This window comes from Corvus kubaryi, unplaced genomic scaffold (assembly GCF_017639235.1).
Source record: "Corvus kubaryi isolate FWS band 111438036 unplaced genomic scaffold, C.kubaryi_AGA036_p1.0 37392, whole genome shotgun sequence".
Classification (NCBI taxonomy): Eukaryota; Metazoa; Chordata; class Aves; order Passeriformes; family Corvidae; genus Corvus; species Corvus kubaryi.
In genome coordinates this window covers 6,522,557-6,545,024 of record NW_024581131.1, presented here as the reverse complement: position 1 = coordinate 6,545,024, position 22,468 = coordinate 6,522,557, and the positions used below count along the sequence as shown (strand labels likewise).

The following is a 22,468-nucleotide window of genomic DNA, read 5'->3' as shown; positions in this document are numbered from 1 at the left end:
TACAAAACTCTCTACTTTACCAATTTACATGGAATTCATTGGGATTTTTTGCCACAGTCTTCAACACATTGTTTCTCTCTCTCCGCCTATCAAAATTTGATGGCCAGCCCCACACAGAAGCAAAGTGAGTTTTGCATTAAACTAGCTACTTCTTATAAGGATATAAATCAGTTACAGCATGCAACAGAGGAAAATATAAAGAGACAATAAATATCCTCAAGTACATAGTTTTACAAAAAATAAACTGAAATCAGATTTCAGGCAGCTATTGAAGAACAAAATTAGGTAGATATTGTTCCGGGCTTACAGTCTTAAGGTGGTAGGAAGTATGTATATTCTGGAATTGGTTTGGATGGGGTTACATTACCAACCTACAGAAGAGGTGACACCACCGTTATAAGGCAGATGCTAACTGATCTCAGCACACAGACACCCTTTTAGTCACCTACTACAGGATCCCTGAATCTTTTCAGCCAGATGCATTTAAGTCTGCACAGATAGCTGTAGGCAGAAATGCTTTATTTCCACTCACATGCTATAGGACCTCCTCATAAAACTCAACAAAAACTTGAGGTCATTGCAGAGGAAAGTCCAGACACAGAACCAACATTTACCAGACTGCTCAGGCATTCAATTTTCTTAGCCTTTTTGGCACTTTGAAAATGAATGTACACTGAAAGATGTGACAGCCTACAAGAAATTTAGGAGGCTGTACAACGCTATCCTGAAACTGTGCTGTTAAACTGTCATAATCTGTATTGGCTGTGAGCCTATCCATACTGCGATACAGCCCAAGGTGAGAAAAATAAGAAACTGTCATACTTTTCTTTAGTTGTCTACTGACTCTCATTTGAAAAAGTACCTAACTGTTGAGCTTTTGATGGGATACTCTTCCTTCTCGGACCAGGGTAAAAGAGCAGAGGAGGCTGCTGTTCTGCTAAGTTCTTTATTTCATAGTCTCATAGCTTTCTTGAAGGCGGAGCTCAAGGGGGTTACATGATAAAGCCAAGCAGCAACAGCAAACAGCAGGCAGAAAACAGCTTCTTCTTCTAATTCTAGTTTCTTCTAATTATTTTTTCTTACAGAAGTGTGGATTATATTTGTTAATTGACCAATAAGACTAACACACTATTCTAGTTTTCCTTTTCTTAACCTATCCTGGTCTAATTCTAACAGTCGTAAGTCTTACACAAGTATTACATAGGTATTACACAGATTTGTGTATACAGTTTCTATCAGCTCTTATTGTTTATGTGAACACTCTAAAAAATGTGAACAGTATAGTCCTAGCTATATTTTGTCTATAGTAAAAAATTCTGTGAAAAGGTAACACTGCTGCAGTAAGAACTGTGTTTTAAGGTCTCTGATGCAGCTTTTTAATGTTTAAGGCACTTAGCATATATACCTACTAAAAGTTAAAAATCTATATTTCTATTTCACTTTGGTGTGACTTCATGTATCTCAGCTTATCCAAAGGTTTTAATTCAACCCCTGTGCTTTGGCTTTCCTCTGGGCCTGAGTCCAGAGAAGCTTTCACTCCAACACCTAACAGTGCTTCTCTGTTTGACTTACATTACTGAATTTTCATATGCAGGCATAAGGTTGCTGAACAGCTTAAAGGAAAAAAGGAAACTTGGGGGGGGAAAAAAATAATCTTGCATTGTCAACTATGCAATTGGCAGCCAACTGTGCACTTGCAGTCAGGAAAGCCACCCACATCGTGGGCTACAGCAAGGGAAGTGTGGCCAGCAGGTCAAGGGAGGGGATTCTGCCCCTCCACTCTGCTCTCATGACACCCCACCTGGAGTGTGGGGGAGAACAAGGTCCAGCATAGTACCTCTCCTTGTTGCTCCTCTATCACATCAAAAATTAAGAGGTATATCTGAATGCACATAGTTACCAAGACTATTCAGCACAACATGCATGGAGAAAGGACTACCAATCAAACTCAAATAATTTCTTATTCTTTTCAACTGCACAGCTTTAAACAAAGCTTTGAACTTACTGTTTATCAGACAAGAAAGCCTTTCTCATCTGGAACCTGCCCTCTAAATAGGAATACTCACCCTGCTGCAACTGCAGGAGGGATGACCAGTATGAGTTTAAGTTGTGCTTCATGCAGAGCTTCAGAAAGGTGAGTGAGCAAGTGAATCAACTCCCTGAAATATAAATATACTGTTAGAGGGAAAGGCAGGAAAACTGCTGCTATATATTGACAAGAACAAGTAACAGTAGTAATAATTTAAAAGATGCAGCTGGCAAGAGAGACAAACACAATTTGCTGCAAATGATCCTAGCAGAAAACAACAATTAGGAATTCTTCTTTAAGGATTATGAACACTGCACTGCTCGGGACAGTCTTAGTTTTATTGGAACTTGTGATCACCTTGGGGTTTAAGTTTTTCTTAGTTTTATTTTAATCTAACTATGCATTGTTAGCACATAAAACAAGCCAGTATATCTTATCAGAGCAGGTCACCTCTTGAGGTCATTTTTGGTGAAAAGAATTAGATCAATAGAAGAACCAAAAGCTGTTCTGAAGAGGCAGCTGCTCAAGAGATTAAAGTTGTCACAGCGTTGCTACACACAAGAATTTGTGAAGAAGATTTCACAGCAAAACATGCAATCTTCAAGGGATAGTTCTGAGGCCTGTGTTTAGAAACATTTTTTCTGCTGTTTTTTTCCCTGTATAAATAATCCTTTTGTTTCTCAATACCTACAAAATACATGTTTGACAATGTCGTATCTGGAAATAGCATCTCTGTATGCATCATTTAAATAAAGACTTCCACAAAAGCTGATTTTCATATCTGTATTCTAGGTATTTCAATAGGAAAATAAACTTAAAAATTCTTATGCAAACTCTTTTTAGCACTCCTGACTGGAAGGGCGATGTTAACAGAAAATCCTTCAGTCTGCAGAACCAAAGTTTAATGTCATCTTAAGAGGAATTCAATATTACCTTAAATTTGCACTACAAACATGGCCCTTCTGAGTGCCTTTCTTAAGTCATTTGATCTTTCAGAACAAAGTTAACTTTCCTATTTTTCAGCTGGCCAGGAGGATCCACAAACACAGTCAGATGATATTAGTACAGAACTCTAGATCTGTTTAGGACTACGCTTCAACCAGAACCAAATGAAAAGCAACTTTACCACCCATTCCAGGAGGCTAAAAGTGCTTAAGCAGGAAAGGCAGAATAGACAAAAGCCATCATCCAAGCTGTTTGCTCCAGTTAAACATGATTAGACCTGAACTCTCAGAAACAACACCTTGCTACTGTCATGCCTTTCAAGGCAGCATAATCCTAGAGATGTTCTTCTGAAAATATTGCTCTTCCAATATGATTATCCATCACAGTGCTTATACTTGATTTGCACAATGTAGACACTATCCAAAGGTAACCAAGTGTTTTCATTTCCCCTGAAATGGTTCACTGCCTGATGAAAACTTCCTAGGGCCTACAAAAGCCATTACTCTCAAAATCCTGGCAAACAAACAAAGCATGTTTTATCACTTTCCCAATACCAGCAATATTTTGGGCTTACAATTTGAGAGCTGGCTGTGCTGAACAGCCCTTAACAATGAACTATCACACTGTCACCTATATTTCTCTTCTGGAGGAAGACATGGGATTACAGGAATCAGCTTTTGGTCTGTCTGTGGCATGTACTTCTACCATTCCCACTCTGGGAAACCAACAGCTTTCCCTCCTGTTACTTTACCACATGCATTCCACATTAGGAGTGTCACTATTCAGAAAAAACAATTATAGCATAGAAGAATCCTTTTCCATAGGAACACATTAAAAAATTACAACACTAATCTAAACAGGCATTTATTGACATAAATATACACATCTATCACAACTCCCACATGACATAATCTTATCAAAAACTATCATCAGTATTAAAACTAGGTAAGCAAGCTTTCCCACTGATTTGTATCTCATGGCTTAGTGACCTTTTTAACTAAATATGCCCAAACTACAGCATAACTCAACCTTTATTAGATGTCAGAGATGCTACATATAAGAGAAATTTGACCGAAGAATCAATTAGTCAATTGAGATTATTCTACAGTGCTCAACAGCAGGGATCTCTCTTCTCTGCCTAGCTGCCTTTGCTACTGTAGCTTTGAGAACTCTGCACCATGCAAAACATTTGCTGACTTTAACTATTTAGAAGATGAGGGGATAAAAAGAAGTGCAGGATAGCACAAAAGAACCTATCAAAGGCACAGAACAAAGTAACATCTTTTTCATTTAGAAACAAGAGTAACACCCTCACTCCCATTCTGCCGAGGCAAAAACTGATCCAGAAAGGCAGTGACACAACCACAAGAACAGTGACTGCATAAAAAATGTCATATGTTGAAATATATAGTGTAGAACCAAAACCTACAACTGTAAACACAGGACAGAGATTTGTGGCCTGAAAAAGGAGCAGGAATGCAGTTTGGATTGTTGGTGCACTCAGGACTCTAAAACAGGCTACATCTAAACAGCCACTTCCTACCCTCTCCCCACAAAATTCAATCAGTGTTGATATGGCTGAAAAATAATTATCTTCAACTTGAAGGAGGTCAAGAAGAAAAGGGACAGCTGGCAAACTGCACATTCTTGCTCAAGAAACCCAGATTAATATCTACTCACTAACCTGTCAAGCCAGGTTTCTGGACCCTGAACGCTTTCTGGCAGATCAGGCAGGATTAACAGCTAAAGACTTAATTTAGGCTCACTTCCATGTGCTGGCCAAGACAGATTAAGTAAATCAAATGTGCACTCTTCCCTCTCCCCTAAAGAGCAATATCAGAATGTTCATTTATTGTGCTATAATTTAAAACTTTACTGTGTCCCAACAGTGCTTTCCAGTGTTTTAAATGCAATATTCTCCAATGTTACCATTGGCAATTTTGAAAGAAAAGCTACTGACATTTTAAACATCATAATGAGGTACAGGAAAGTAGGAATAGAATCAATCTTTCTAAAGAAGCTTCATTAAATATTTACCAGACACTTCACTATAGTCAAGCTTAACTTCAGAGTAGCTACTAAAATATTGGCAGCTTTAAGATTCTATCTTGAGCTAAGTAAGGTCTACTTCATTCACACTATTTCAGGCCTTCTCCTATCAGTACTATTTGATAGGTCAATTTTCCAAGTGTTTATGACTTCAAAGTACCTTGTCCGCTATAAAGTATGCAGGCCTCCAAATTTTCATCACCCAAAGTTTGTGGCAAGCTTATTTTTGCAGAAATCACTTCTTCCAGTGATGCCGCCTTCTTGGTCTTAAAATCAAGAGTCAAGCACAGTTAGAAGGGGAAAAGGGATTTTACCTTGATATTTATTTTAAGGCTCTTTAGGTGCACACGTCCAGGTCGAGTGCACTGAAATGCACACCACAATATACACCTGTGGATACAAATATGCAGCTAGCAAGAATTTCTCTTGCTTCTTTCCAGTCCAGTGAGATATTTTTCTCCCTCACAGAAGATATTAGTAGAGTTCTATGAGCTATGAACACCTGCGACCTTGCAAAGCTTTGTTTATAGTACAGTAGAAAAATATTTTGACAATGGATGTTTTAAGATTTTAGCCAATCACCCCAAGGTGTGGCTGATCCTTTTTCCTATTAGACTATGAAGAAAAAAGTCTATAAAAGAGTTTGTAAAATAATTAAATAAATCAATCTTGCTGCACAATTCCTGCCTGCTGGATCTCTCTTCTCCTCCCTACCACTGCAGGACACCATGATATACATCCCCAAAAGATCTTGTATAACATTATAGGTTTTACTAATTAGCATATCTATCAAAGATTCCCCAATGAGAGGCTCGAGTGAGCCCCCCTCCCCAAGGAGCCTTTCCCTGGATGGTTCTATCTTAGTTTACAGAATGTGTCCTGGAGAGGACCTTGGGGTCTGGGGCACACTGATCTCTAGCTACGAAGCTTCTAAAATGTTTAGTCTCTCAGCTTGACAAACAAGCCCAAAAATGTGGGCAAAAAGCACTAAGAATACAGAAGTTGTAAAAAAGGTATAACAGGGGTATAAAAGAAAAGGCAAAAAATCTTCATGGCATCACCAGCATTTCTGGCCTACTGTGTTTTGGACACCTTGTAGAACAGTTTACTTCAGTGCATAAGAGTGGGATGTCAATGCATTTGAAAAGCCTTGCAGAAGACATAAAAGGTTCTCATACCCTTCCTTTCAGTTACATCACCCTTCAGAGCTCTGCAACTTTCCAACTTCAGTCACCTTTTTGCACAAATTGGGAGTCACTACTCCCTAAAATTTATGCCTTGTCAAGAAAATTGGACAAAATAAAGCTGTCTACTTGAAGAAGAAATTGCCCTTTTCTGCCATTTCATTGCCTAGTTAATACCAAGAAACTGGAGTGAATTATGGCAAATCTTTGATTAATAGTTAATTTTTCAGGGACTAACATGAAGGATACAACTGCTGGAAGAGCTTTTTCCTCCTATACTTCTACCAACATTAATAAGATGCCTGAAGGTCATCTTCTGCATAGAGTGACAAAAAAAATATCACATTTTTCAGATTGATTCTGTGTGATGGCAGTGCCATCTGTCAAGTAATGCTGGACTGATCAGAATATTGTGTGCATTTTTATGTAGCCTGTGAGAGTCTTATGAGTATATTATGCCTTTTTCACAACATACCCAGGTCTCTGGAGAAAAATAAACCCACCCAGTAAACCCACAGCTGAGATTAGTAAGTGAGACATGGTCTTGTCTAGCCATTAACTAAATAAGCAGGAGAACCTCTGCTTGCTCAGGTCTCTCAATATTTCTGCCATGTACATTTCTAAACATAAATGCCATGGGATGAATAACTTGGAATATTTTATTGCAAAATCAGGCAAGAAAGTTTTAGGAAAAAAAAAGACAGTTATTTAAGAAGTAGGTTTAAACTATGAGAAGCAGCAAAACAGATTAGAATTGAGGTATCATCTGCACAGGGTATCTCAGTGCATTTAGATTTCTATTAGGAAACTACTTTCCTACATGTTAGGGTAAAAGGTGGGTAGCTGAACACTTTTTCACTGTGCAATGATTGCTAGCATGAAAGGAAGCAGCATCAGTTAGATGCAGTCCTTCATTTCACATTAAATTTGATACCACTGTGATTTGTATATTAATAATTCTATTCCCAGAAAACACAGGGAAGAAGTAGGTACCAGTGCTATAGAGGGTACTTTAAAGTACCTGTATTAGACATCTGCAAGAGCCTGGAGTGCTCAGTATAAAGCCCCCAAAACAGGTCCACGCACATGTAATAAGACAATTCAGGTTCTTCAGATGGAACAGGTGCTATTTCTAAAATTAAGAACCCAAACAGAAGAACCCAATGCCATTTTATACATGTGAAAGTATACAAAGCATACATACAGCACTACTGTGTAAGACTTGAGGCACCAAGGCTCCTACATGAACAGCCAGAGAAGAGATTGCTCAGGATATCTAACATGAAAGCAGGAAAATATATTTTGGCACATAATTCTCTTATAAAAATTGATAATGTTGATAAAATCCACAATGAATGAATATGCAAAATAAAGCAGCACAAAGGATTTATATGATTTAGGACCTTAGTCTGCTAAGCATTACAGAACAATTCTATAACCCTGAACCAGAATGATCGGAAAATTTTTTGTTCTTGAAAAAGCCCAAACTAGTTTGAGTTAGTTTTGCCTAAGAAGACATAAACCAGAAGATACATAATGAGCCTGAAACCACAGAATTTCACATTTAAGTAGATGCCAGAAACATAACTTCTTAGCAACATTTCACCTCATCTGTGATGCCAGCTAGAATAAACAGGAAACTGAAGACTCTCCTTAGGTAACTCCTTGGGCCTTGATGGGAAAATTTCCACTCATTTTTTAAGTTGAATTGAGTACCCCCAAGAAATAAAGGTTTTCTAGAAACATGCAAAGGGCTGACAGAGGGGTGTCTAAGTTTACCTAATTTTAAAAGTGCTCAGTGATTGCAGGTTCTTAAAGATGCTGGTCACAGGATTTATGTGTTACAGAAGAGCTAGCATTGTTACCCTGTTACATGAAGATTCTTACAGAATTTAATAATCACAAAGTTTTTAGGCATTTTTCAAGCCCCAACATCAAGACATGAGGCAGAGCATATGTTATGAAAATGTCCCTCCAATATGCAAGTTTAGCTACTGAAAAAGGGTATCTCAAGGGGACACTTGCTCAGCTGAGGTCATCTGAGAAGAGACCTTCAGCTGCAATTAATCCAGGTTTGTGATATATGAAGTAGTTTTCAAATCATAGCCCAGTTTATTGTTGAATTAGGACACCAATTTGCAGGTTTTCAAACTCTTTCTCAGACTCATTTGCTTCTAGGTGCACTCTGCTAGAAAGTATCACTGCACATTTTTTTAGAGAGTGGATACTGATTTTGTAGCTGAAACATTGTATTGGGCACAAATATTCAATGAGCAAATCCCCCTGTAGTCATTTTAAGCTCATAAAGAAACCTGCGCTGTACCAAGTGTTCCTGCACCACTAAGGCAGTGCATTGGATGAGATCACAGATCCTTTCCATAACACAGTTAAAAACACGACAAGAATAATTTCCATGGCTTTCCCCTCAACACAGATATATGAAATATATTGAATAATTCAGAGACATTTGTTAATTTAATAGCTAGGTACCCACTTAATTTAGGTTTTGAAAAATGAAAACCATAATGATTCTCCATAAAATATTTTTCCCTAGATCGACACCATTGCTCTAACATTTCATAAGGCAAGCTGGCAGCTGCAGCATATTCCCATATTTTTTATGCACCTGCGTTGAGTTTCAACAATCTATTAGTAACTGTTTATGTGAGACTATTTCTTGTATGTCAGGGAAAAAAAAGGGATTTTTAAAATTCATTTTTAAAGTAAAATGTGTTCACTTTAAATAACATGAATACACTGTATTAGCTAGCCAGATCTCCTTGTATTGTCAGACCTCTCTGAAAGCACTTTGAAGGCAAAACGTCTGTTCCCAGGAGTATCATTATGATCTTTTGTCCCATTAAGCTACTTTCAGGTGTTGGACCTTGAAGGATCTGAACCAGGAAAGGCTACACTGCACCTAACAGCTCAGACAGATGCTTTATTTGGAGCACACACAAATACTGTCCTACAAACACTTCACCTCTCCAGAGGATTAGGGTTCATCTCTGTGCTGACATCTCCTGTGAACCCCGACCCTTGCAAGGTTAAGAACTTTCCCACCGGTGTTTGTCACTTCGGAAAGACACAACCTGAAGGAAGATCAGGTGTGACTCACGTTACAATACTGCCACGCAGTGGGCGAAAGGAGGCATTGCACTGCTCCAACTCTTCGACGGGAACAAGCGAAGCAGAAGACCACCCGTGCTTATCCATTCATCAGAAAAAACTCTGCGCTGCTACTCGAAGTGAAATGAACTGATCCCAAAGTAATAGCACCCAAAGTGCAATAAAAATACAGACTTTCCAAGGTAATAAATTCACTTAATTTTGCTCCTTAAGATCTGTTCAAAGAAGCTGTTCGCACCAAAAAACATTATCAGGGAAAACTCCTGGGGCACTGGATAGCCAAGCCATCGAGTTTCAGCGCAAGTGACAGGCAAACACAATCTCAAAATGAAGACACCGGTCCTACAACTTAGAAGCATCATGAGACAAAATTTCCATGTAATGATGTGAGTCGCCTACATTTACAAGACAGCTGTTACTGCACACTGAGCCCAGCTTCAGCTTTCTGTCTAAATTGGCATCATTCAGAATGCTGCAAGCCCAACCCAAGGCATCGTGCGACTTAAACACCCTAGCCATTTCTAGGGAAGTGGCAGTAAAAGGAGGAAAAAACCACTGATGAGTTTCTAATGAAGCACTTAAATCAGATCAAGTCTTGAAATGGAGGAAAATCTGCAGTTCCTAACTTCTGTTTCTATTTATGCTTTTGTGACAAACAATCTCACATTTTAAGTTAGGATAATCCTAAAGTGTTGTTCGCAGGTGGCCACATATGATCAAACATTACCAACTCAGAGAAAAGGATCCAGTTACCATTATACTGTGTGAGAATAACTGTTTCCTTTCACAAGTTATGGAAAATACTTCCCATTCCTTTCTATCAATAACAGACAGACAGTGAATATGGAAGTGGTGCTTCACCTAAATAACAGGTAACTGAAGGCTAAGGCAACTAAACAGCAGTACCTCCTCTAGTACAAACAGTTTTTATCAAACCAGTCTCTCATAGTGTCCTTCTGGACAAAATGTCCAGTACATGGCTAGATAAACTGTGCCATGGAAAGGAACCTGGGGGTCCTGCTCACTGGCAAGTTGAATCTGAGTCAGCAGTGCCCTGGCAGCCAGGAGGGCCACCTGTGCCCCGGGGTACATCAGGCACAGCATGGCCAGCCGGGCAAGGGAGGGGATTGTCCTGCTCTGCTCTGCACTGGGGCAGCCTCACCTCGAGTGCTGGGGCAGTTTTGGGTGCCACAATATAAAAATGATACAAAGCTGTTAGAGAGTGTCCAAAGGAGGATCATGAGGATGGTGAAGTACCTTGAGGGGAAGCCATACAAGGAGCAGCTGAGACCACTTGGTCTGCTCAGCCTGGAGGAGACTGAGGGGAGGCCTTTGCAGTCTCCAACTTCCTCCTGAGGGGAAGAAGAGGCACAGGCACTGATCTCTTCTCTCTGGTGACCAATGACAGGACCTGAGGGAATGGCCTGAAGTTGTGTCAGGGGAGGTTTAGGTTGGAGCCTTAGGAAAAGGTTCTTCACCCATAGGGTGGTCAGGCGCTGGAACAGGCTCCCCAGGGAAGTGGTCACAGTACCAGCCTGACAGAGTTCAAGAAGTGTTTGGACAACACACCTGGACACATGGTGTGACTCTCGGGGATGGTGCTGTGCAGGGGCGGGAGATGGACTCAATGATCCTTGGGGGTCCCTTCCAACTCAGTTTATTCTGCGATTCTGTGAAACAGCACTATTTTAAACCAACATTACTCCTGGCAGAGAGCAGTATTTGCTACCATGCCACAAATAAACTCACCCTGGAGCTAATAGAAAAGTATGCTTTGCTCATGAGTTTCATTTGCAACACAGCACTTTCATGCCAGTGTGTTTAAAATGATCTTCAGTGAGTCTTACAATGACAGTTACACAGTCTGTCTTACATCCATGTTAAGTTAACTAATAGGAAAAACATCAACTTTACTTAAATACAGTAAGCACAGTAAATAAAATGACCACTACCACCCACTTCTGACTGGCAGTTACTAATTGTTTCAGTCACCTTCGTGGCTGACTTAATAAGACACTGCACTAGGTTCAGCGATCAGGATACAGATCAGCTCTTAGGAACAGCCTGGCAAATTACATAATTATGAGCAAGAGCATACAGTTTAAGAATTATTCATTGCAGGGCAATTTACAGAGCCCTTGACAAAGCTATAAAGATTCTGCAGTTTCAATTTTTTGTTCCCAAGTGTTAATTTTATAGGGAAAAGGTAGGACTTCTAATAGTACACTCAGTTCAAGACGTAACTAGTATATGCCATCAGTCAGCAGCATTTGCCCTAAACGGAATAACCTGAAGTAACCATTTCTTGAAAGGTGAAAGCCCTCCATAATGAACTCTACATTCTGTGCAGCTTTCTTGAAGCTATTTTCCCCCAGACACTTTAGGCAACAGACATCTGGAAGAAATACTGTGCTTTAGGGAAATGGATGCCTGAATTTCCTTAGAAACGAACACAAAATCTTCAGATTCCTGCACTGAATCATTAATTTCACCACCATATTCTGCCTTTACCTTGTGAAGCAGAAGTTTGGTGTTTGCCTCAGGTCTTGAAGGCATCCCACTGTTCCAAGCCTCACCCAGTAACCCAAACCAAACAACGTTATGATAAAGACCAGTGCCAATATGTGAGTGAGTGCGCAACTGAGGTACCCTCTTCATCTTTGTACAACAGTTACATCATGCAAAACTCAAGTATGAAAGACTAACATGACCTGCTAAACCCACTGTGAAGATTCTTATGTAATAATTGATCTCATGTAGAGTGAGATAAAGCCTTCTACTTCATTGTAAGACAAGCAGAACAGCCTTTAGTTGTTCTAGAATGAAGTGTATTTATTTATAAAGACATATCCAAATCAATATGGACAAATTAAAAGGATGCTTTAAAGGAACTAATTTTTAGGAATCGCATCCTAGAGATTTCTACTTACGTTTGCTTTTGGTTTCCCAGCTGACTCCAAACTTCAACTACAAAACCATCAAAATTTTCATTCTAAATAAAGAGAATTGTCAACAATATGGAGTTAATGACCATGCAGTTATTTTTCTTGTACTATTACAGATTGAACACGCTTTGTATTCTTCTATCAGCTTCATCTTTAACACAACATTTCATGGAGAAGTCCAAGAGAAGCTTAAATAATTTAACAAACATGCAAAAGTTGAAAATCTGTATTATTTATCCACGATGTCTACTCTTACAGAATAAACAATATTGTCTAAGGAAAATTCAGACACTAATGAAAGATGGTTGTTAAGCAAATAATTGGACACACTTTTACTTGTATATTGGGAAAAGACTCATTATCTCTTGAGTCTAAAGATGTAAATGCTAATTCGGCATAGACATGATCCCAAATATCTCCCACAATTAGTCTCTCTTTTGATAATTTATTCTTAGCATGATCAAGGATCCTGTTGTATTTGAGTTGACCTCCTTAAGAGGTCAACTGTTACTGAGGACCTAAAATTGATATATCAGTTACAAATTTTAAGCAATTACTCAGTTTAACTCTACATCCAACTTCCTCTAGAGCACTGTAAGATTTCTTTACATCATGTAGTAAGTGAGAACTCTTATTCTGACAATAAGCAGGCTTCCATGAATCAACCACTAATGCTGAATGTCTTTTGGGTGCAACTTGTCTAGTCCCACACATGCATAGCTCTAAAGCCATTAGGCAAGAGGTTGGCCAGAAACCTTAGAAAAATTCCTCTTCTTCTCTCCCCAGTCCCTTAACATTTTGAGGAAACTGGTTGATCAGACCTGAGCAAAACTGTTCAGTAACACATATCCAGTGAGTTATTCTTGGTATTAAAAGAGACTCCTTGCTCTACCACGCTGAGCTTGAATGTATTCCTGTACAGAAAACAGCACTCATTGCACCCATGACCCTTTTTCTGCCTATCAGAAAATACCATTAAGCAGTTTAGCCACAGCTCAATAATTACATTTTTTACAGAAATGTAAAAGAAATTTCAAGCAGGGAAAAGTCACGGGTGCAGCTGCCAATGACAACAAGGTTATGTTGATCAGACTGATGTAGTTTCACATTAGACTCACAGTCATCTGCACTAAAGCATTACTACACTTCATATTCACAGAAATCGGACACATACCAACACACACTATTAAGAATCCTGCCTCATTATTGTTTTGAGCAAATTTTATTTTGTAGAATACAAAATCACTAGAAATGAGAAAACATCTATTACAAAAGGAATCAAGTATCATCTCACACTATTGTATAAGCATCATAAATAGGTTTTTTACCTTGGCTAGAAGAACCATGTTCCTGGAAAGCTCCTCTATCTCATCTTCACTGCCAAAAACACTCTCAAAGTCTTGGTAAGTCCAGCCATCAAACAAAATTCGAGGCACTATCAGGCAAAGTTGTCAATCAGTAGTGAAAATTAAGAATTTATTATCTACACTGGAATGTTTCTGCAGAAACAGAATACAGCAGATACAAGCAAATAGGCCACTAAAAATCATATCCTATCACTGAGATCATTACTTTTTCACTCTCACCAATTTCAGCAGCATAGATAAATTGACACTGTAGAACATTCTTCTTCATTTTAACTTTAGTTAATGGTCAGCACTGACGCAAGTTTTAAGAGAAGATACCTTCATTCGACTGAGCAATCTTAATTGAATTACCACTTAGGGCCTCAAGTAGTCTTAAAACAGCAACAACACAAGACAGCAATCTTTAGGTTGTGTATCTCTTCTACCCCAATAATGAGGTAGAAAAGTTCACCTCAAACTCTAATTTACTCCATACACAGCCCTATATTACTTCACTCTTCTACTCAACTCGAGGCCCCAAGACAAATGTTTACTTTTGGAAAGCATGGGCACTTGAGCTTGTGTAATTTCTTTTTCTAAAAACACAAAACATTAAAAACATAGACAGGAAAACTGCTGTTGGAGCAGCTGACCATCATGCCCACAGGAAAAGTGGAGCTATGTCTAAGCCTTTTCTAACTACCAAGGTTGTAAAAGAGTGTTTTAGAAGAGTATAGAGAGATTTCAAAGGCTTTATCCTCTGGTAGGTGAAGTACGTTAAAATATCTGACTGAGCGTTCAATTTTTCTAATGCATTTCAAATTTCATACTCCCTTCTGAATCAAGAAGCATTTCACAGTTCCACTGAATTCTTGCTATAGACAAATGTAAGAAGTCTGGCACAATAGAATCTCTACAGCAATGTTTGCCATTTTCCCTAAAGACACACACTGTAGCACATCCCATGAGTTCCCAACTTCAAGGGGAGAAGAGACAAAGCAGGACTTTTCTACTATCATGTAGGATAGTAGAAAGTAAAAAAAATCCTATCATGTAGGAAAGTCTGACTGACTGACTCAGATTTGTATTTTTTTTTCTTTTTAACTACACAGAAACCCAAGCAACAAGTTTGAAGAGTTCTTTCCCCAGGGAGGCACACAGTGTTATATACTAGTATCCCTCCAGGGAGGGCACTGTAACCCAGGATTTATTCAGAGACAAGAAGCTGAGGCAAAACATTAAGGCATCAAGAAGGAAAACACTTCAGTTACTTAACTATATATAGTTAACTGCTTTAATTTTTCTTCTCAGGCATCTTCCTTCATACAACTGTTCTAAGGTTATCTCCCTTCCTCCCATACAGACGTGGAAGAAAGCCGTCCTTTCCTTTCCTTTCCTAGCAGCTAAAGAAGATAAAAAACAAGCAAACAAACATAAACCAGAGGCTCACCTATTTTGATGGTTTTGGAGGTTTTTCTGACATCTTTCATCCAGCCTGTCAAACAGTACCAAGTAAGACAGCTGATAAAATACAAATGATGCTGACAGTGACAACATATTTTCAAGCATTCTTCAAATGATGTAGCATAGTTTCATTATACATATCTTCCTGCCACAGACTACCAGTTCATGATCCACCCAGACAGAACATCCCGCGATGCACAGAATCTGAAGCCATGAACCTGCACCGCAGCATAGACAGCATTCGCTACAGTCTTAACAATAGTCCCCACCCAGCCCCTCCCTGCTCAGTTCTGCCTCCCTGTGGAAACTACCCTAGTGCCTACTCAGAACAACACTTCTGCAGCCACCAGGCATCACCTGGGAAGAATGTTTGATTTTTTCAGATGGTCCTTTAAAGTGTCCCATCGACTCCTCTTGGCAGTCATTGCTCTAGGATGAATTTGTTAGTAGGCACTAACATGGTAAGAATTATAGCTATTTCAAATGAAATTCCACATTCAATCAACTTCAAAACCATGAACTAGTATATACTAGCTGAAATTTAAACTTGCTACCACTTTCCTCACAATGAAGGGAAAAAATTCTCTTCAAATTAAATTTATCTTCCCTTTCCAAAACAAATTCACCTAAAGGTTTTTGCAAAGAAAAAAAAAAAAAAAACCCACAACAGGTGAACAACTGCACAGTGCAACACCAAAGACTATTTTTCCCTGTACATTGCCCTTCCATTTTTTTAAGAGAGGCCTTGTGGACAGCATGGTGGAAAAGCCAATCTTCCTACCTACATTTTTTGACAAATAAACTATGTACACATGTGGAAGCAGGTGAGGACTGAAAGAAGTTCACTTTGAAGAAAACCCCAAAAAAAAATGAATGGATGAAAGTACTTCACCATGAGGCAGAGCCAGCAAAACCCACCTAGTATGCCAAAGCTATCTAGTCTGCAACAATACTGCAATTCATATTCAAAGAAAAAGAAAATAACACCTTGATCAGCATCATGGAGCCCAGTGAACTGGAACCTTTCCTTCCCTCTCCTTTTCACTTGTAACCAAACTGGTGAGATTAGCGTAAATTTGTTTCCAAATATTTTAGCAATGTCATAGCCATGGCTGTTCCACTTGAAAAACAAAGGAGAGAAAAAAAGTGAGATACTCAGAAGCAAGATATACAGTTCATTTAACTTTTGACCAATATAAACTCTTTAACAGAAATGTAACCATCTGCTAGATCCCTATTCATTTATTCGAGGAAACCTTCTGGGATACTGATTTCATTTACATAAGAAAGTACTCTGGAAACTCTGACAGCTATATGAAAGGCAATCTTCAAATTGTGCTAATTCACCTGAACTACAGGAACTTGCTCGTGGATTTCAACACAGTTTTGAATTTACAGACTCTGAATTTATGTTCAAGAGAACTTGAGAAAGGTGGAAATTTATAGGGCATCTATTTGTCTTTTAAGCAGTATAAGACTAAAACAAGTGAAAAGTATCCTCTAAAAAAAAAGGATGAAACCTTTATCATTCAAGAAAGAATGCTTTGAAGGAGACAGGATAGCAAAAGACATCAGTCTGACAGCAGCATACAATTGTTACTGTTGATTTAGCAGGTTTAAATTGCAGCCCTCCTGTTCTGACTTCACTGCAACTTCACCTGGCTCACCACTGACAGGAGAATACTATCATATCTCTTATAACCAGTGTTAAGGAAGCTTCCCTGTCTGACCATCCAGGAGCCACTCCAGCAGTCACACTCCCACCACCCTAAACTTTCACTGCTGGGACCAAGGCCCCTTCAGAGTGGGTGGCTCCAGTGATCCCATGGGTGCCCCTCTTCGCTCCCTGCACATCCCACACTCACACAATCAGACAGGGTTTCCTTACCAGCTCAGGCCTGGGTTTCCCACAGCAGATATCTGGATCCTTAAAATAATTTAATCATGGCACAGTAATGCAGAAACAGCTGGAGCTGGTGCCTTTAGGGACAGACCCTCAACAAAGGAATCCCTGGGTTTTGTACCCTCCATGCCTGTGACAGTCTGGGGTCTCCCTGCTGAGTCCTTGGCTCCTGCTGTGTCCAAGTCCCCGGTCACCTGGCCGGTGCCACAGGTCCCTGTGCCCTCTGTGGTGCAAAGGGTCAGCACCAGGTCAGGGCCCCTTGCCTGGGGCTCCCACCATGCTCCCCAGCCAGGGCACAACCTGCAGCTCCCACTGCAGCTGCACACCCAGCTACCTGCTCTAAGTGTATTGCTTAACACCAGGGAGAAGAAAAACAATATGACCTAGACATCCCCCAAGAAACAGATGGGAGAACAAGGGCTTGAACCCCAAGCCAGGTCTCAAATACTTCTCTGGCTATTTGACTGTATTTGACCAGCAGTCCCCTCTACTATTAAAATATTTTAAAGCAGGGATGCAAGCTTGCAGGTTAGCGCAGTCTGCTGCATATTCATTCAATGCACAAATCTTATTTATTGTATTAACTTACAGGAGTAATATATCCCAGAACATCTCCTGAGAAATGTCTTTCCTTCATCTTCTTGGAGCAATAACTTTTATGTTCCAGTATAATATCCTTTGCTTTTGGATCCACAACTACCAATCCCCGGTCTTGTACATTTTTATCAGAATGCAGCTTCTGTGGAGAGAAGACAGTTATTAGAACCAGTTATATGAAACAGCCACTTTCAATGGCAACAGACTTTAAAAACAACAACAAAAAATCACTTCATTAAACTCTGAGCACTCCTTTTAAATGATGCAGAGCACTTTGATTTAAAACTGAAACACAGAAGTACTCAGAAATGATTTGTCATCATCAGTACACTTACTTTGTTTGGAAGGTAAAAAGCATATAAACAAAAAACAAAACCCAAGACATTACAAGAGTAAAGAAATTTATGGCAGCTGATGGTGCTCTGTTTTCTAATCAATGCTTTCTGTCATGTTACCCCCAAAACAATAAAAAGGGGTTAGGAGTTCTTAACCAAGAATTTGAAGACAACTTTTAAACTGGATATATTTTAGTCTGAGAATGCTGCATTGTGGTTACTGAAGGTCAAGATTTTAAACACTCTTCTTTAGGGAAGATGCTTTAACTGAACCAGCAGATAAAAACAGAATGAGAAGACCTAATAAGATGTGCATGGTGAATATGCAGAAGCCATCTATTGATTCAGTGTAAGGAATTTAGGGATATGGTCTGCCTTAACAGCTTGTATTATTTTCACTACCTGCAGATGAGATTTGTTTCCTGGTAGATGTTGAGTAAGTAATACAAACAATGGCAGATGTATATTCATAATGACAGGAAACAATAACATGCTCAGCAAGTGAAAAGAGACTTCAGCGTGCTGGCTCTGCTTGCTCTGATTATTGTGGGACTCTGAATCATTTCTGCCTGCAAAAGAACTACTGCTCAGAAGGCTCTTCAAACTCTTTCATCAGGATGCAGCCTTCCCATTGGCAAGGCTCCATTCCACCAGTAAATGACCTAGAGCTCTTGGCCCAAACTACTGTTCCCCACCCTGCTTTCCAAAAGGATGGAAGTGTGCTCCCTGAAGGGACAAAAATTCGTGCTTCTGCAGCTTGCACGGAGGATAAAGTTCCAGAAGTCTACATCAAATGTTTCAAGAAGTGAACTATTTGTGACACATAGAAAAGCTGAAGGACAGTTTCAAGTTTTATCTGTGAGCATAAGCTTCAGCAGAAATGCATTAACAGTGTTTTAACAGAGGTAGAGGTCATTTACCAAAGCTCAATTAATTCACTGCACAGGTTAGATAAGAAAAGAATTTCAGTTATTTCCCTTACCTTTTCCTCCAGTTTTTTTGTAGCACCTTTCTTTGCATCTGCTTTCGACAGGGTACCTTCAGCTAGCCAGCAAATCATGGTAAGAGAAAGTGAAGCACAGAGAAACCTCATGGTGTTTTTCCCCATGTCAAGTTTCTCTTCTCCTGAAAACATAAGGGTTCAAATCTCTGTGAACAGAGGAATATAACAGTTTCATTCAGTTTTCTTGTCTAAAAAAAGTCAAGCAATTTTCTTATCTCCCACCTAGAATCAAACTTATTAAGGCAGTACTGTTTTAATAGTGCTTTCGTTCTGGCAACAAAAGCAGAGGATTTAAAGAGATTATTCCTAGACTCAAACATCTTTTTTTGTCCCTTGTTTTAATAGCTGTATCACAGATGAAGTGGGTTGGACCCTTGCAGCTTCCTTTTCAAAGAATCCCCTAAAGAAGTACAACTGTTTACAGCTGCAGCTGAGATAAATGTCTGCTACATGGAACAATTATTGTACCACCTTACCTTTTCTATAGCCAAGAGATAACATTGTTTCTGCTCCTACCTAGCCTGGCCAGTGTGCCATAAATTAATAAACAGATATAAAGAATTACAGCTATATACTTACAGCTATGTGCCTCTACTGCAACAGGTGAGACCTTTGCTTTCAATTCCTTGCCAAGTCACTGATACAGAAATTGAAGAAAAAAAGGGGGAGGCATGTCCCTTTTGTCTAGAAGAACGACTTTGACAGCTCGTCCCAGCTCCAGATAAAGGAGCTGAGAATTAGTAGACAACAGTTCTGTTGTGTGTTCATCTATCATACCTTGTATATGCAGGAAGACTTTAAAAAAAATCAAATACAGACAGAGTTTGTTTTCCAACCCCTCCCCATTTAAAAGCTGCACTGGTTTCCCAGCCTAGCTCCCAGCAATGAATAAGAACACAGAGAAAAAAATATTTGGCATTAGGGGAACCAGGGCTCTAAATACGTATCAAGCTGCCTCTCATAAATATGAGATCCTGATGGAGAAAAAAATAGGTTATTTCCCGCAATATTCTTAATTTTTGTTAAACTTAAAAAATTATCTTGCTTTCTATATTACTCTACCACTCACTTTAAATACTTACAAGCTCATTTCTGCAAGTCATATTTACAAGACTTGTTCTACTGGCACTGATAACAAGTCACTGCTCAAAGTTTGAGTACTTTGTTTCTGTACAAAACATCAGGTGAGGGATCCCACAACAGCAGACTGAGCCTCAGTATTGTGGCAGAAGGAATCTTAAAGCTTCAATGGAAGTGTACTCAATGAAACAGACATGAAATCAACAACCCAATAAACTTGCTCATATTTGGATGTGTCTGGCTTAGCAGTGAGATTTTAAAAACCAGAGATATTTATTGTAGGATTTAGGGATTCTGCAGGAAAAGAGAGGAATATGTGATTAGGCAATAAAGTAGAAGGACGATGGCAGAAGTGCTTGAAAAAAAACAATGCCAGTATCACCAAAGAACATAGAGCATTAAAAACCTCATGTACAAAATTATTTGAAGATTTTAGTCAAGTCTTTTATAAACTGCAAATTAAAAGCAATAAGCCTTCTAATATTTCTTAGATCCAGAGAGTGTAGTAGAAGCTAAATTCCTGTACTGCTTGAAAATCACTTCTATGAATAATTAAGGTCTTATGCTTCTATTTTGACTTCAAGGTCACTGGTAACCCCTTTGTCTTCCACATTCTAAAAAAATGAGACAAAGCAGGTTGCTTTTGATAGTATCTCCTATGTTCCATCTAGCTTGGCAAGATCTATAAACTATTGCAGAGAGGAACAACTGAGAGCCTGAATAGTCAATACAAGTCTTAACTATTTGGACAGGATATCAATTCACCCAGAAGCTCGTATATATTGATTTGGAGGTGTTTGATTCCACTTTCAGAAACAATTAGCAACAGTATCTACTTCTCTGAAAAGAAGATAACATCCAACAGCTGAAGAACAGAAGTTTAAAAAACAATCACTGAACTCTAATTAGACATCAAAATGTGCTCATTTCCTTGACAGGATCATACCCATCTGTCAATTATTGTTAAGTCAACATCCACTCCTAGATTTATGGGAAGAACTGAGCCTGTGGCAAAATGTTTTCTGCTACTGACAGTCCAGTAACAACTCTTGGTTGGAAACTTATTTTAATAGCTTTTTCTTTAACAACATCAGTGAAAATTAAGTAGATGGCACCATTGTAACATAGAAGATTAATTGTCAAACTTTAAACGCTCTTTATGGAAACTATAAGCATGCATTTTGCAAGCTTTACAAAGCTAAATCCTCATCAAGCTTTTCTTCTATGAACTCTCCGCCATTTTTAAACTCTTCTCAAATTAGCTGAACTCAGTAGAACCGTCTGAGTTTGGCACTCTTTAATTCCTTTATCACTAAAAAATGCAACCAGAATTGAAGACTGCCTCTGTCTGTGTCCTTGTCCAACTGATAGTATGGACAATTTAAAGCTTAAAACATCATTTGACAAACTGATCTGAAGCCCAGGTTCCTCTCTTAGCCAGGTCACAAACGTTGCTTAACCCCAGCCTCCACATGAGGTAACATACTTTTGGTCGGCTGTTTTAAGTTTATACTAATTTTTAAAAACGAGTAAAGCTAGCACAGATTTAGGCTGTCCAAAATAAGCAAGCAAAGAAACGAAATGGATGCTGCACAATACTAAATTAATGTTGATAGTTTATTTATAAAGAAAAAACTAGATTCTAACTACATTTGCAGAAAGAGCCTGCATCACTTAGTAAAGGAAGATCAGGAAGCATACTGCTGATACATTTTTAAATTAAATCAATAAAAGCTATACTGAGGAGTGAAGAGTGGGAATAAATCCGTTTCTAACCTGTGTAAACATTAAACCCTTCCCTCTTGCAAGGTGCTCCACTTTGACGTTCAGAAGTCCCTCCCACACTCGCCCGACTCTCGAGATACCAAAGCTTGCCAGGGAGCCCGCACGCCTGCTATGCCAGCAGTGCTTCAAACGCCAGCCGCGCCGCGGCCTCCCCCGAGCTCGGACCCCGCGGGGCAGCCCCGGCCTCCCCCGGCTGCCGCGTCACCCCCGCCGGGGCGCTGCCTCACCTCCAGCCTTTACCCCTCCCTCCCTCCTTGCCTTCCCTCCCTCGGGCAGCCCCGGCGCCCCGCGGACACCACGTACCGCCCGCCGCCGCCGCGGAAGTGCGGGCGAGCGGGCGGCAGCGCCCCGCCCCGCCGGCTCCGGGCAGCGCCGTGGCGCCGGGAGGGCGCCGCGCTGCGCCAACATGGCGGGGTGGCTGAGGCAGCGGCTGCGGCTCCCCGGCGCTCCGGGCCGGCTCAGCGGCGGCACATCCCTGCTAAGTCCCATGGGCAGAGCCGCCGCTGGGCTGGCCCGGCCCGGCCCGACCCAGGGCGCGATGCTTTGGGGCTCATCAGTAGCTGAAAAAAAGGAAATACTAATAATGGTGTGATTCTAAATTCCTGTAAACAGCCTCTTGGTTTAGCCCAAACTGTGGCGAATTTTTAGAGCTCCAGGCCTAGCCTGGAGAAGAG

At 39.9% G+C, this 22,468-nt stretch overlaps 1 protein-coding gene across 6 annotated transcripts in view; it reads right to left on the bottom strand.

Moving 5' to 3' along the window:
* CHID1 (chitinase domain containing 1) overlaps nucleotides 1–22,146 on the bottom strand; it is a 104,510-nt gene extending 82,364 nt beyond the window's left edge. The window contains exons 1-8 of one of the 6 annotated variants that reach the window (XM_042038545.1): nucleotides 22,098–22,146; nucleotides 18,909–19,051; nucleotides 17,584–17,733; nucleotides 16,079–16,211; nucleotides 15,078–15,122; nucleotides 13,610–13,716; nucleotides 12,267–12,328; nucleotides 2,067–2,159 (exon numbers count right to left, since the gene is read on the bottom strand). In XM_042038545.1, coding sequence (XP_041894479.1) covers nucleotides 2,067–2,159; nucleotides 12,267–12,328; nucleotides 13,610–13,716; nucleotides 15,078–15,122; nucleotides 16,079–16,211; nucleotides 17,584–17,733; nucleotides 18,909–19,034 — 716 coding nt within the window. In that variant the 5' untranslated portion in view covers nucleotides 19,035–19,051; nucleotides 22,098–22,146. Of the gene's footprint in view, nucleotides 1–2,066; nucleotides 2,160–12,266; nucleotides 12,329–13,609; nucleotides 13,717–15,077; nucleotides 15,123–16,078; nucleotides 16,212–17,583; nucleotides 17,734–18,908; nucleotides 19,076–21,785; nucleotides 21,977–22,097 lie in introns of those variants that run through there. The other 5 variants (XM_042038543.1, XM_042038548.1, XM_042038544.1 and 2 more) reach the window with 5 other exon arrangements.
* Nucleotides 22,147–22,468: the final 322 nt, after the last annotated feature.